A 14,931-nucleotide genomic window follows, 5' to 3' on the forward strand; every position below is an offset into this window, starting at 1 on the left:
TATTGATTAAAAAATGTTGAAGAAATAAATAAAAAACCCCCTTTGCAGCTTTCGCGGCGAAATCTGAGTTCAAAGAAGATGTAGTGTGCGAGAAAGCTCCCGGGAGTGCACAGTTTCTATTGCGTGCCATAGGAAGTCATTCAATTTCCGCACGTTGTACATTTAAAGGCCCCGCACATGGTCTAATGTCAACCAATTCTGGCGAACGCAAGGAATTGTCAGGCTTTTGTGACAGCCAATACAGTACAGTACTGTTACAGGCGCCATACATATAAAGTGTTCAAGTTAGGTGATGATGATGATGATGAAAAAAGATGAAAAATTGTGGAAATTATCTACGATCATGTTGAAGATTTGTCAAGGATGATTCATTGCATTGCTGTGTATGAATCATGGAATCATCACAATCATGTTGTATGGAAGATTTATGAATGGTGATTTATGAATGATTATCATAATTGATGGATGATTAAATACTCCATTACAGATGATGATGATAATGTTGATTTGTGAATGATGATGATAATGATCATTTGGATGATGCTGATAACGATGTATGAATAATGATGATATAAATTACACTATATCACGCATGAACATGATCTGGATGCTCCCTTCAAAAATCTAACTCCAAGTGTACCAAGACACACATCGATGCGAATCGCCAGCTTTACGATGCAGAAGCATTGTATTGTTTTCCAGGCCCCTGTGATAACCAATACTATCACACAGCCTCTTAAGTGACGGGGCTATACTTGGGCTACATAAGCGGAGGGTAGGAAAATCCGCAAACGATCAATGCACCGGGAACTCGAGAGCACTCCACGCGTGCAGGACAGTAACACAATCACATCTCAGCGCTAACACCCGCACGGCGTCTTTCTTTGGCAACTCCCGTTGGCTGCCGCGTCAGACGCCGGGGGCCTTTGACGGACATCGCTCGGCGTGGCAACGTGAGCGAGCGGAGGCCGTCACGAAGGGCTGGTTGACTTTATCGAATAAACAGCGCGTCTGTGGATGGATGCGCTCGCAAACAACATCCTCGAAGAAGAAGAAGACGACGTGGAGGAAGAGGACGAGGAGGAGGAGGCGGCGGGGAGCAAACGGTCGATTCATTAGCAAATTGAAAGCCATTTGTCCGTTTCCATTAATCCGCCAACCGCTGCTGCCACTTAATAAATGAAGCGGTAAATTGTGGCCACGCAGACGCGTGCTATCAGGCGCGGTATTCATAAGGGGGGGAGGGGCGAAGGTGGGGGGCTCCGCAGTGAATCACGCAGCAGACCGCGCCCCCCCCCAGGTCCTCCAAGCCGGCTCGTGCCCCGCTGATAGACGGCGTGGTTGCTCTGCTTGCTCGCCTTTCATCGCATTCTATACTGACCCCCCCCGCACGCCCGCCCCTTATGTAATTGGCATGGACGTCCGCGTGCCCCTCCTGGAATTAGATGGGTCGGTGGTGGTGGTGGTGGGGGGGGTACCCGGGAGCCCGTGCCCTGTGTTGTCGCCCAACGATCCCGGTGACCTCCGATGTACTCCGGCCTCTGTTGGAACTCAGCCGGGCTCAATGGGAATGGGCAGGGAATGGCCGATCGAGGTACGGGCTGCACAATAGCTTATGGCGAAGAGAAGTTCAAGCCCTTTTTCCCCGGTTTCAATGAGCGTACTGCAGCACCTGTTCCATTCTTAAAGCCCTGAAGCAAGCGGTGGAAATTCTACATTTCTATGGCAGGGGCGAGTCTCTCTCTCATTACACACTTACTATTGTATTCCCGCTAATTGGTACCCGTATAATTGACCGCAGAGGTGGAAAAGCAGTTGCTGGCTAGTAATGGAGGCAAATATGAGTGGATCAGTCGCCTCACATAAATTACGTCTGTGTCGGCCGTCGAATCGCTTAAATAAACAAAGGAGTACATAAAATCTCGAACCAAATCGGCATCTCAGCAAATTGTTTTTTTTGCAAAAGAACCACCCAAAGTTTATTGGAATACACCGACCATCAGGAGAGAAACCTTCAGAGACACTGCACAACTTTCCCACACATGCAAAGGCGTCTTGATTGAGCTGGGAGTACCCACAACTTTACCCCAGTACCAAATTATATATATATATATTTTAAACGCTTTTCGCAAAAAATCCAAAGCGATGTTTGTCCAAAGCTCCTTCGTTTTTTAAATGCCTGGCTGAATTGACATTTCATGGAGACCCAGTCGAATTTTTAGGATGACCGAGATTAATCCGCTCGCCTGTGTTGGCAGCTGACTGCCTGAAGATAGTCCCCGTCTGTGCGGAGAGGCCTCGAACAAGGCGTTTGCCAAGTAGCTGTCGTGCAGACGACACGACGTTTATGGCCGCAGCTTTAGGGATCGTTCTTGTAAATCCTCGTTTAATGCTTCCCCCTAAAATTGCCGCTCGTGCCAACAGAAGGGAAGAACACTTGATTGGAGAACCGTCGTCACTGCTGACTGTCACGCGTACTGTTTTGTATTTTTCCCCGGCGCAAACAGGATGCGTGAAAGGGCGATTTAAGAACACACAAAAAAGGTCATCAAAATGTCGGACTTCGTCAGCTTAATATGAAAGTGGCTGGTATGCTAAGATCTACTTAAAACAATTACATCTGATATTACGAAGATGATGATGATTTCGTAGGGCCAACGAAGAGCAACAGTTCGAACCAGCCCTAATTCATAGAGTAATTACATTTAATGATATTATGAGGAATGGTAATGCAGAGTAGTGAAGAAACACCAAGCTAGGTATCTTTCTACATTTCCCCTGCGTTTCGTGTCCGTCTCTCCTCTTCGCTGCTCATTATTCCTGCCTCTCTCATGCAGAATGTAACAGCTGACAAGAAGACAATGGCAGCCTTATGATACGACGGGGGGCGAGGGGGGACGAAGTTGTTTACTCAAAAAGGAGAGAGCCACAGAGATATCTTTGTCTGGCTGCGCATTTTTTTTTTTGTTAAGATTCATATTTCTTCCCAAAACGAGAGCGTCCCAGCCAACGGCTGGAGCCAGGCCGACGCCTGCAACGGCAGTGCCAGACAGGACAAGGATGGTTGGAAAGGGGGCCGTGGGAGGCGCGCGCGGAAGTGGGGGGCGGGCAGGAGGAATTGTGATGACCGCATCTCAGCCGGAGGTTGACCACGATCGATCGGCCGAGCAGTACCATCGATGAATTGACTCGAGCCATACAACTTGTGGAGGAGATTCATCAGATGTATCCGTGGATTCAGCCGGGCAAGAGCCCATTAGAAGACGTCTATGTTGAGAGGGACCTCAGGCATAGTGCAATTTTTTTGTATTCAATACCACTCGGATTTATTAAAGCTCCCATGCACTCGCACATGCATAGTTTGCCGGCTTAATTACCGATGCTATGTCTTGCACACAGCATTAACTCGTGTTAATGTCCGTTGCGCAATATTAATCAATCTCCTTTGGTTTCTGCTCATATGATAAGGGATGAAATAGTCCTGTATCATGTAAATTACTTTACGTAACATTCGATTACTCAAAAGTTAATCAATCCATGTGAACAAACGCTTACATAATGGCAATTCCTAAGCGGGAACAATTTAGGACGTAATTTGACGACAGAATAAATCGTGAAAATTATTAAGAAATAGTAGCCGAGTAACAATTAATTGATTCATCGATGAATATCGGTTATTAAGCTCATGTTACATGCATCAAATTGCACGTGTGTGACAATCAATGTATTTCAATTCATTTGTATTATATGCAATGGATTCACGTGACCCTTTCAGCCACTCGAGGCCGCTACATTCACCGCGATGTGAAGAAAAGGGTCTGGAATCGAATGGTTGATAGGGAAACTCATCACACCCCTCACAAATAGCATACCTACGTGGATCACATTCTGTAAAGGCGAATGGTCTTAATGCCCGTTAATACAAGAGTGGCCATGAAAAGAGTACTTCACAGAGCACTGTCGATATATTTCACGAAAGCACCTCCATTAAACTTTCAAAGCGACTCAAAGTCTCCGTGTGTGTTCTGACAAGATAGCACATTCAAATGTGGATTTGTGTAGCGTCTAAATGAAACTGCATCTCCAGACGCTGTGCAAAACAACGGCAAGAATGTTCATTGTGGGAAACAACAAGGAGGCTGCTTACACACTGTGAGTATACATATTTCTTGTTATGACATGACACACAAAAATTCCCAAAGACAAACATTCCGTTCAACGAGGAGCAAATTGCAGCTTACCGTCTTCAGACATGGGCCGACTGCACAATATTATACCTTGCACGGATAAATAATTCTCGTCCACCCTTTTACACGCCACCTGTTCAATCAACTTGACAGCAATTACCATAACAAAACCCCGTGGTACCCTACGCAGGACCTGCACAATAGCTACATCCACGACGGGTGGAGCCTGAGATGTATTGGGCACGATTTAAGCATTGATGCATTGTTTTCCCCCAAATCGCTCCCACAGACGCTGCGAACGAGCGGCGCCTGATGCCGTCCGTGTGTCACACGAGACCACAAAAGTCGCAAGTTCCACACGGTGGCACCAACTGAACAAATAGTGTCACCGATCATGACGGACGACGACGCTCGCCACACGGCACCGCTACGAACGCAGCCGGTCGCACGAACGATTCTACTGACAGCAGCGGCCGAGCATGAACACACGGCACTGTTGACTGTCTCCGAAGAGCAGCACCCCCGGCTGTGATAATAAATAAATAAGACTAATGTCTTCTTGGCTCTTTCGGTAAAGTCACGTAGAATGGAAATAATAAATAATTATTTTATTATGTTTTATTTTTATTTTACCTTGCACGTAATAATAAAATAAGTATTTTATTATTACGTGCAAAATAATTATTTTATGATGCTTTATTTTTATTATTTTATTATTTCCATTCTACATGACTTTACCGAAAGAACCAAGAAGATGAATCCCTGCAGTCACGAAAGCTTTAAATCGAAAAGAATAATGTCATTTATCTCTCCTCGTTGAGTCTCCCCGAGCCTAGACAGCCTCTCTTTTTCAGAAGGGCCCTTCGTGCGTGCGGTCAATTTCATATTTTTTTTTCATTTATAAAGAAGTGTTTTGAGAACTGAGACGAAAGGGGAATGACACAGAGAATGATCAATTGTTCGCACACATAAGCTCGCGAACCCACTCTCCGTACTCTTGCAGAATCCACGGTGTTGAGTTTCACGAAATCTGCATAACCCACAGCGCTGGATGACTCCGTGGGCGTGTGCCGCCACCCATTGCGTGGCCCGGCAAAGATATTTCTAAAATGTGTGACTCACAAGTGACCAAATCAATGGGTCACACTTGAAGCACGAACGTTGAGTCGGCAATGTCCCGTGAGGATTTAACTCTCAAAACAACTCGGGGTGGGAGACACGGAAGGGGCCACGGCGAAAGGAGCCTGCGACGCATCACATCGCTTTCGCATCAATATTTATCAACAGGAGTGCCACCGTTAGCGATATGGATTAATATTGACCAATACCAACAAAAAAAATCACACGTATATTTGACCTTCAACGTCTCTACCGATAGCAAATCACAACCCTTTGTCAATTAACTGCTAGCTGAGTGCTTCCCCGTGGGTTGTTTGGCCATACTTCACCACGCTGGTCAGCGTCGGTTGGTGCATGGGGGGGAAAGGCCCAAGACTTGGTTTCGAAATCACTCGGCACTCCAAGAACTGAACTCTGGATGCGCCAGGATCACAGCAGCGTCGCGTGAACTACTGCACCGCCACTCCACGCCTAATCATCTAACCTGTTCATTCAAACAAACAACGGAATATCATTACCGTTGCATAACAGGTGGAAATAATAACTGCACCAATACGTGGAACGTCAGCCCGCAAGGCAATCGCGCGACACAATCTTGCCCTGGCTTGGCATGCTCACCACTCGCTCCATCACTCGCTCACTCTACATAGCTTGGCATGCTCACCACTCGCTCCATCACTCGCTCACTCTACATAGCTTGGCATGCTCACCACTCGCTCCATCACTCGCTCACTCTACATAGCTTGGCATGCTCACCACTCGCTCCATCACTCGCTCACTCTACATAGCTTGGCATGCTCACCACTCGCTCCATCACTCGCTCACTCTACATAGCTTGGCATGCTCACCACTCGCTCCATCACTCGCTCACTCTACATAGCTTGGCATGCTCACCACTCGCTCCATCACTCGCTCACTCTACATAGCTTGGCATGCTCACCACTCGCTCCATCACTCGCTCACTCTACACGCATATCACAGAGCTTTGGCAAGGGGCCGCTCTCGACGCCCGGAAGGATTCTCGTCGTAATAACCGCACTGGCCTTGATTCGAAAAGCCACGTGGCCACCGGCTACTGAAACGTTCCTCTGCCACCGTTGAAAGAGAGAGGAGGGGGAGGGGAGAGAGGGGAAGCCGAGGCGCGCAGGGTACTCGCATTACCTGCCAGCTTCTTCGGCTCCACAAAATGTGCCTTGAAGCATCCAACGCCCATCTCGTCCATGGGAGAATCCGGGGTTTGATCTCAAAGCGGGCGGGCGAGCGGGCGGGCGGGCAGAGCATGAATCACAGCGCCGGCAATTTCTCCGAATTCTCTCGCGGTCGCTCCCCCGTCGCCCCGTTCGATGTCTAAGAAACTGCGCCTTGCTAACGGCAGACTCTCTTTCTCGTTTGAATCTGATTTTTTTTTCTCTCTCTCTCTCTCTCTGCTTGTTTGTGCTATTTCTTAGGGTTGGTTGTTTTTTTATTTGATGGTTTATCCCAAAGCAGCTTCACTCGTTGCGACCTACGTTGAACAAAAAAACAAAACCCTGCGCACCAAGCCGGGAAACGTTCGTGACGGTGGAGGCCGGATAAGGAGTCCCCGCGCTGTGAGACGTTTCTTGGGCCCTCTCCCGTCACCCAAATCGAAGGCAGAGACCGGGGGGGGGGGAAGCTCTCACTTGGCTGCAACTTTTAAGGCTTCTTCATATTTGCACATGTGCAGGGACCCTCTCCTTCCCCGCGGTAGTGTGGGGCCTCCCAGATCAAACAGATCCTGGCGAGCATCTGGGTCAATTTGTTCTTCACCGGTCGACGACAACGACCCGCTCTCATTCACGGATACTGACGTGCAAAAAAATCCCCCCCACCCCACCCACCCAGGGAGGGAGAGAGAGGGGACAACTCTGTTCCAATTAAAAACCAAACATTTTCAAGGCGCTCAAAAATAGTTTTCTCCAACCCTGGCAACAATATCCACTTCCACACTCCCACCACCAGCACCACTCCGGCATCACCACGCAAGAGGCTGCGTCGCACCTGAACCGGCGGTGCCCCCCAGCGTCTTGCAGTCTTCTTCACCCCCCCTCCCCACCCTTCTCTCTCTCTCCCAGTGCACCACCACCACCACCACGCACCATGCACCACTCTCCCACCCCCCGTGTCGGCGGACGCGCGGCGAGACAAACGGGGACCTGCAATCACTTTCTTCGTTACGGCGCACGAGGAGGAGGAGGGAGGGCTCGTTAATCAGAGTTCAATGCAATTGCGCGCGGATCAATCGCGCCCGTCGCTCAGGCACGGTCACGGACGGGAGCCCGGCTTGCCCCCCTCAACACTTGGGGCGCTTGGATTTGCTCGTCAGCACACACCGCCTCGTGCTGTGCCAGCAATGAAATTGCCACGTTCTGTGCACGTGATACAACCTTCATAATTGGCTGTGTCGGGTGGTGGCGGGTTTAACGACACATTTATATTTGCGCGATCTAACCGAAAAAAAACTATGTTATAAGCGTGTTTATAATGGTAGGTTTTTACCCTTTTAACTGGTACAAAACTGACACCTTTATTCAAGGCATCATGTTTGCAATGACCACAACACAAGTAGTCAATAAAGCAAACAAAAAGAAGCAACTCTGATAAGGATAATAATATGCACTGTCCTTGAAGTTGATTGGCCCACACCCGAGACGGCTTTCTTTAGAGCCTAGTCCCCATTGGTGTAGGGCCAGATGACACCAGAAGGCGTACAACTCAAAAACAGTGCAATATCAGAGTATTGAGAGTTCGGGGTAAACATTTACACTATGAGATCTCTTTTACCAGTGGCAAAATATAATGGTAGGTTTTTACCCTTTTAACTGGTACAAAACTGACACCTTTATTCAAGGCATCATGTTTGCAATGACCACAACACAAGTAGTCAATAAAGCAAACAAAAAGAAGCAACTCTGATAAGGATAATAATATGCACTGTCCTTGAAGTTGATTGGCCCACACCCGAGACGGCTTTCTTTAGAGCCTAGTCCCCATTGGTGTAGGGCCAGATGACACCAGAAGGCGTACAACTCAAAAACAGTGCAATATCAGAGTATTGAGAGTTCGGGGTAAACATTTACACTATGAGATCTCTTTTACCAGTGGCAAAATATAATGGTAGGTTTTTACCCTTTTAACTGGTACAAAACTGACACCTTTATTCAGTTTTGTACCAGTTAAAAGGGTAAAAACCTACCATTATATTTTGCCACTGGTAAAAGAGATCTCATAGTGTAAATGTTTACCCCGAACTCTCAATACTCTGATATTGCACTGTTTTTGAGTTGTACGCCTTCTGGTGTCATCTGGCCCTACACCAATGGGGACTAGGCTCTAAAGAAAGCCGTCTCGGGTGTGGGCCAATCAACTTCAAGGACAGTGCATATTATTATCCTTATCAGAGTTGCTTCTTTTTGTTTGCTTTATTGACTACTTGTGTTGTGGTCATTGCAAACATGATGCCTTGAATAAAGGTGTCAGTTTTGTACCAGTTAAAAGGGTAAAAACCTACCATTATATTTTGCCACTGGTAAAAGAGATCTCATAGTGTAAATGTTTACCCCGAACTCTCAATACTCTGATATTGCACTGTTTTTGAGTTGTACGCCTTCTGGTGTCATCTGGCCCTACACCAATGGGGACTAGGCTCTAAAGAAAGCCGTCTCGGGTGTGGGCCAATCAACTTCAAGGACAGTGCATATTATTATCCTTATCAGAGTTGCTTCTTTTTGTTTGCTTTATTGACTACTTGTGTTGTGGTCATTGCAAACATGATGCCTTGAATAAAGGTGTCAGTTTTGTACCAGTTAAAAGGGTAAAAACCTACCATTATATTTTGCCACTGGTAAAAGAGATCTCATAGTATAAGCGTGTTTCTTGATCCCAGCTGTGCCAGACAGACGCAGCTTTGCGTCTGTTTGCTACACACGTGTGCGTGTGTGAGTGTAGTTATGCGGAGAGCGGTGGTGTAGCGGTTAGCGCGCTGCGCTATGAACCCGACGACCCGAGTTCGATTCTCGCTCATGGCCAACACCAGGGACGATCATCTGAACCAGTCATGGGCTTCCCCTAGGTCGACTCAGCCTCAACTGAGTACCTGGTGTGGTGCGTAAACATCACCACTGGGGATACAAAGAGGGCCGGGCGTTGTGCTGGCCACCCACCCCCTCGTGTGCCGTGTCGGCCTTCATAGGTGCTCGCTAACAGCACTTGTCTCAACCGCCTATGTAGGCTACACGGGGATATGTATTTGTATCTGTACATGAGTGGTGTGTGCATGCATGCACGTGTGTTCAGTGTGCATTTGTGTATGTGTGTGTGAGTATCTGTGTGTATATGACTGTGTGGGTTCAGTTTACGTGCGTGTGCGTGTGTGCATGTGTTTGTGTGCTCTCTGATGCGGCGACTCCAACGGCTGGTGGTCACAGCTGAGAGAACGGTGAACTGAAATCGCTTTGTTGATTTATTGTTTGTTTACTCCAGACAGGCCTCACTGAATCCCATGCCTCTCCTCCTTCAGGAGGATTCTGCGAAGGACGTTTCACCAACCTGTTCGAGGACACATTGTGTCTTCTGACTGAAATGTCCCGAAGAAAACACGCGAAGTAACGAGGGGGATAACCAAGTCACAGTCTGCACCAGCCGGTCACGAAACAAAAACTAAAACAACCGCGGAGGCAGAATATCTCCCTGCGCTTTGTGTGTCACGCAGTTCCCTGAATGACAGACGTGTGACACACCGCTACGAGGTGTGTCGACAGATGCCTCGCGATTCGATGAAATCCCGAAATTCAGGATCGAGATTTGATCCAATAATTATTTTTTTTTTATAACAGAGCGGTGAATTTAGCGGCTTCTGTGGGCAAAAAGAGAGGTTCACATGAGCCCGTTAAGACTGGATGCAGAACTTTAAACAAATATCGAGACTCACAAGAGCAATTCGATGCACGTGACGTGTGCTTCAGGATCAATATTAGTCGGGGCATCAATGTAACATTAACACCTCCGATGTTCCACAGTGATAATCACTTAAGATTGATCAATCATTAATTATTTACAGATATTTGTAAATCCACTTCTGGACAAAATCCTCTGCATACCTCATCAGTCTTTGGGGTTTGTTTGAGCATACTTCACCACACTGAACAGTTCGGTTTTGTTGACAAAGGAACGGTGGGGGGGTGGGGGGGGGGCAGATGAGACAGGAATGGATTCACGTATGACTCGCCACTGATGTTATCCCGTGGCCGGGAGTCGATCTCGGGTTTGCCGGGTTCGTAGCGCAGCGTGAGAACCCACTGCTCAACGCATTCCCCTCGGTTCAGCCGTGAATTCTGTACAAACAAGGCTGAGGACCGAAATGTATAAATAACAGCTGCCATTATGCATGCATCAAAGGCCAAATGTGATTCTTTAAAAAAATAACAACCACTGTGTGCAATGGTAAACAGCTGTAAAATACAGCAGCAGGAAACGATCTATTCAAAATGTTAAGTCAAACACTGGAATACACAATGGAAGCTTTTTTTCTTCTAAATGAGACTCTAAACATTAGCTTGGCCTAAAGAAGCAGTCTGCAGAACATTCCCTAATGCCGAGCACTGTACAGAATAAAATACGGAGACATTCATGAGTTTGAACATCTGTAGAGTTTCGTTTCCTCCCTCCCCTCCCCTCCCCTCAAATCAATTATTCTCATCATATCATTGAGAGCTAAGCGGGTTTGAGCCTGGTTATAACTTGAATGGGTGACCAGGAATGGCTTGCCGGGTGTTGTAGTTTTTTGTGCTGCGAGGTGTGAGCAACACATGGCAGTACATAGTGGCACCGGATGCGATGGGTTTTATCCCAAGTGCCAAACATCCCAACGTTGCAGGACCCACCTGAAATATAGCCTTGAGACTCAATGGAGTTATTTTTTTTCCTGGGCAAACAATGTGCATCGTTAAATTGCCGCGCATTGCACAAGGTCCGTGTCCTTAATACTCGTAATATACCTTGATAATGAACCCTGTTGTGAGGTAATACTGCCATTGGCAATGGTGTAAGCCACGAATAACATAAAAACCGTGACACATTCGTCAACAATCACTGCCTTCGAAGGGCAAATGTGTAACAGGTTATACGTATAATATATAACGGCCGATGTTCTGGGCATTGGCTCTTCTTTAAACGGCACTTATTTGAAGAAGCGCTGTTTGTGTATTTACGTGAATACATCTTTATGTTCTACACAGAAGGGCCATTGCTCAAAAACGGTACCTGTTGTATTTTTTTTTGAAGGCAGTGCTATTGACGAACATTTTGTGTTTGTGTCATTAGTTTGTGTTGTTGGTTTATGTTGTTGGTTTGTGTTGTTGGTTTATGTTGTTGGTTTGTGTTGTTGGTTTGTGTTTTTGGTTTGTGTTGTTGGTTTGTGTTGTTGGTTTGTGTTGTTGGTTTGTGTTGTTGGTTTGTGTTGTTGGTTTGTGTTGTCGGTTTGTGTTGTTGGTTTGTGTTGTTACTTTGTGTTGTTACTTTGTGTTGTTAGTTTGTGTTGTTGTATTATGAATGAACCGTTAGTCAGCCTGTGCAACTCCCCCCCCCCGCCCCGCCTCTGATTGTGTGAGGATGTGGGGGAGCGTTGCTCTTGCCTGGGAGGATCTCAAACAGGTGCTTTCCCTGCTCTTCAGAACCGGTCACAAGGGGATTCACTCTGTTCCCAAGCAGTGGGATAGCTCCCTAGATGACCGAGACACACAAGAGAAAGACACATTTAACACAAGTTGCGCTCGACATCATTCCGGAGCACAGTGTTGCAAACATAATAACTCTCAATTATAACACAACAACAAAAAAACATTTTTTTCTGGCCTGGACTTTGCAGCTGTTTTAAACTAATTTCAGGGTGCTGATTCCAAATCTGATCTCAGATTTGCTCTATCACATCTCATTTTTATGCTATCGGCATACCCCATTTCATTGATTTTACCCGAAATTAACTCTGTCACTTATGATTGCAAGTTGTTGCGAGTCAGTGACTGCTTTAGTGTTAAAATATGGTGCTGTATTTTTAGGATAGTGTGTTTATAATATCATTTTATGTAGATATCCACATTTATTTAATATTTTTCTTCTGCAGTTTTTATTGAAAATGCAATATTTGATATCTCAAAAACCTGATGTCATGGACAAAACTGATGCCAGATTTGGAATCAGCACCCCAAAATTACCTTAAAACCGTTGGAATACCTTATGCCAGAAAAAGTGTGTTGACCAGTGTTATAATAGTGACTTTTGTTTTTATCAAACTTCACCACCATGCTGGTCAGTGTGGATTCGAGGAGAGTTGGGGGGCTAGGACCAGTTCGGTTAGCGCTCGCCAATTGTGGTAATTGTGACCGAGAATCAAACTCAGGTTCATAAGTACATTGCACAAAACACAGCAGAACCCTCCCCCCACCCAAAGATTATTGGATCCTTCTGTACACCCACGAAGCTCTGCCTGAACACAGAATGTAATCTATTCAGCAATACCCCACAATGATATCAAAGTTTCATCTTCTTGGTTCTTTCGGTAAAGTCACGTAGAAGGGAAATAATAAAATAATAAAAATAAAACATAATAAAATAATTCTCACGACGTTTCGGCCACAACGCAAGCAGCCGTCCTCAGGTGAAGACCAGGTCTGTTGGGGAGACAGCGTCTTTTATTATGTTCATTTTTATTATTTTATTATTTCCCTTCTACGTGACTTTACCGAAAGAACCAAGAAGATGAATCCCTGCAGTCACGAAAGCTTTAAATCGAAATATCAAAGTTTCTCAACAAATGTTACAGAATATAGCAGGCCCTAGAATGAAAATCACCCAAAGAACGCTAACGAGGGTTCCGAGTTTAATAATCAACACGTTTCTTCACTGGAGCAGGGTTAGAAGAACTTGGAACTAAGAGAAAAGTGGAGGGAGTTTAATAAATAGTGTTGCCTCCAAGCTGTGTGTGTGTGTGCACCTAATTCGAACCCACTACACAAGTAAAGACGCGGGGAGAGAAATGCTGGGTCCCACAATTCGGTGGCCGAACGCGGTGCGGATGAGAGAAACGGCCGGCCAGGTAAATCAAGTCACCGAAAGCGGCAGTGGTATCGAGACGTTCCATTCACGCGAGCGACAACGACGGTAGCAGCGATAACGGAGTGATACGGAAGCAACCGAACGAAGAGCGAGAGAGAGAGAGGAGCTTGTTTACAATGAATCGGTGAGTGCCAGGACCATTAATCAACTGCTTGGCCAACATCGCGTGTCGCACACAGATGCGCTTCTGCGGCCGTCTGGAACGTCTCTTCCTGCCGACATTAGGAAGCCTCTGGAGCGATGCACTTTGAAGTCAACTAGATTGAAAACTCATTTCTTTGGAACTGCTTTTCGTGTTTGGCTTGTTGTCCTTGCCCCGCGCCTCCGATCAGCGCGGTTGGCTACGTGCGTTGCGAAAGAAGTTCAAAGTACACACAGAGCATGTTTTGCCGCAAGCACGCGTGGTTAATGCAGACTCGATGCATTGCAAAAGGTTTCTATTTTGGTCTTTGAACATCTTAACACCTCCTGTTTTTATTGCCAGAAAGGATCGAAACCTATTCTTATTTTTCGATTTAAAGCTTTCGTGACTGCAGGGATTCATCTTCTTGGTTCTTTCGGTAAAGTCACGTAGAAGGGAAATAATAAAATAATAAAACTAAAACATTATTATGCTTATTTTTATTATTTTATTAGTATAGGGAAATAATAAAATAATAAACATAAAACATTTGTATGTTTTATTTTTATTATTTTATTATTTCCCTTCTACGTGACTTTGCCGAAAGAACCAAGAAGACTATTCTTATTTTTTCATCATCATTTTCATACTGACACAAAAGGTCCCCATGGATGTACACAAACCAGTGCATCGCCCGCGCCAGTTTTTTTCTCGACCGAGTATTTATTTGTGAGTTCACCTGCTCCTTGGCCTCCTCGTCGTTCTTGTAGTAGTAGAGCTGTCCCCGGCGCAGCACGAACCAGCGCGTGTGCCATGTCTTCACGAAGCCGCCCTGCTTCTTGAGCCATCCCGATCGCAGGGCGTCCCCGTCCTTCAGCCGGCCCTTAAACTTGATCAGCCCAGTCTGCTCCCCCATCAGGCTCAGAGACCTGACTGCACGCGCACACGCACGCACGCGCAAGAGAGAGAGAGACCCCACGAATGTCAGCAGGAACGGAGCAGCAAGCGGCATTTGTCGACGCGATTTTGACCGACTAGCCCTGACGATCGGCACGTGAACGCCAGGCCCTCTTGAGGTCTCCCCCATGCTCTGTCGGGGTTCCACCACGGGAGCCCCATCAGGAACCCGAAGGAACACGTGGGCATCGTGCCAAACAACACGCGCCAGCAACAATCCAGAAACAGACAGCGGAGAGAGCTGTACGACACAACCGGGAAAAAACTTACAATCGGGATAAATTCCTCCTATATTACTGATGCATCGTCTCGCCATAGACGAATGTTGTCACGACGGTTCTATAAGCACCCTCCCCCCCCCAACCACCACGCCAATGAATAAGAGAACACTTTTCCCAGGAATGGGATTTTTTGAGA

General features: G+C 46.5%; 1 protein-coding gene across 6 annotated transcripts in view; it reads right to left on the bottom strand.

Annotated features, from left to right (window-relative positions):
- LOC144720582 (rho GTPase-activating protein 24-like) overlaps positions 1–14,931 on the bottom strand; it is a 96,922-nt gene that overhangs the window by 48,794 nt on the left and 33,197 nt on the right. For all 6 annotated transcript variants that reach the window (XM_078597415.1, XM_078597416.1, XM_078597412.1 and 3 more), the window contains 2 exons: positions 14,297–14,490; positions 11,957–12,044 (listed from right to left, as the gene is read on the bottom strand). In XM_078597415.1, coding sequence (XP_078453541.1) covers positions 11,957–12,044; positions 14,297–14,473 — 265 coding nt within the window. In that variant the 5' untranslated portion in view covers positions 14,474–14,490. The remainder of the gene's footprint in view (positions 1–11,956; positions 12,045–14,296; positions 14,491–14,931) is intronic.

The sequence above is a fragment of the Lampetra planeri genome, chromosome 9 (genome assembly GCF_965212315.1).
Source record: "Lampetra planeri chromosome 9, kcLamPlan1.2.h2, whole genome shotgun sequence".
NCBI classification, from domain to species: Eukaryota; Metazoa; Chordata; class Hyperoartia; order Petromyzontiformes; family Petromyzontidae; genus Lampetra; species Lampetra planeri.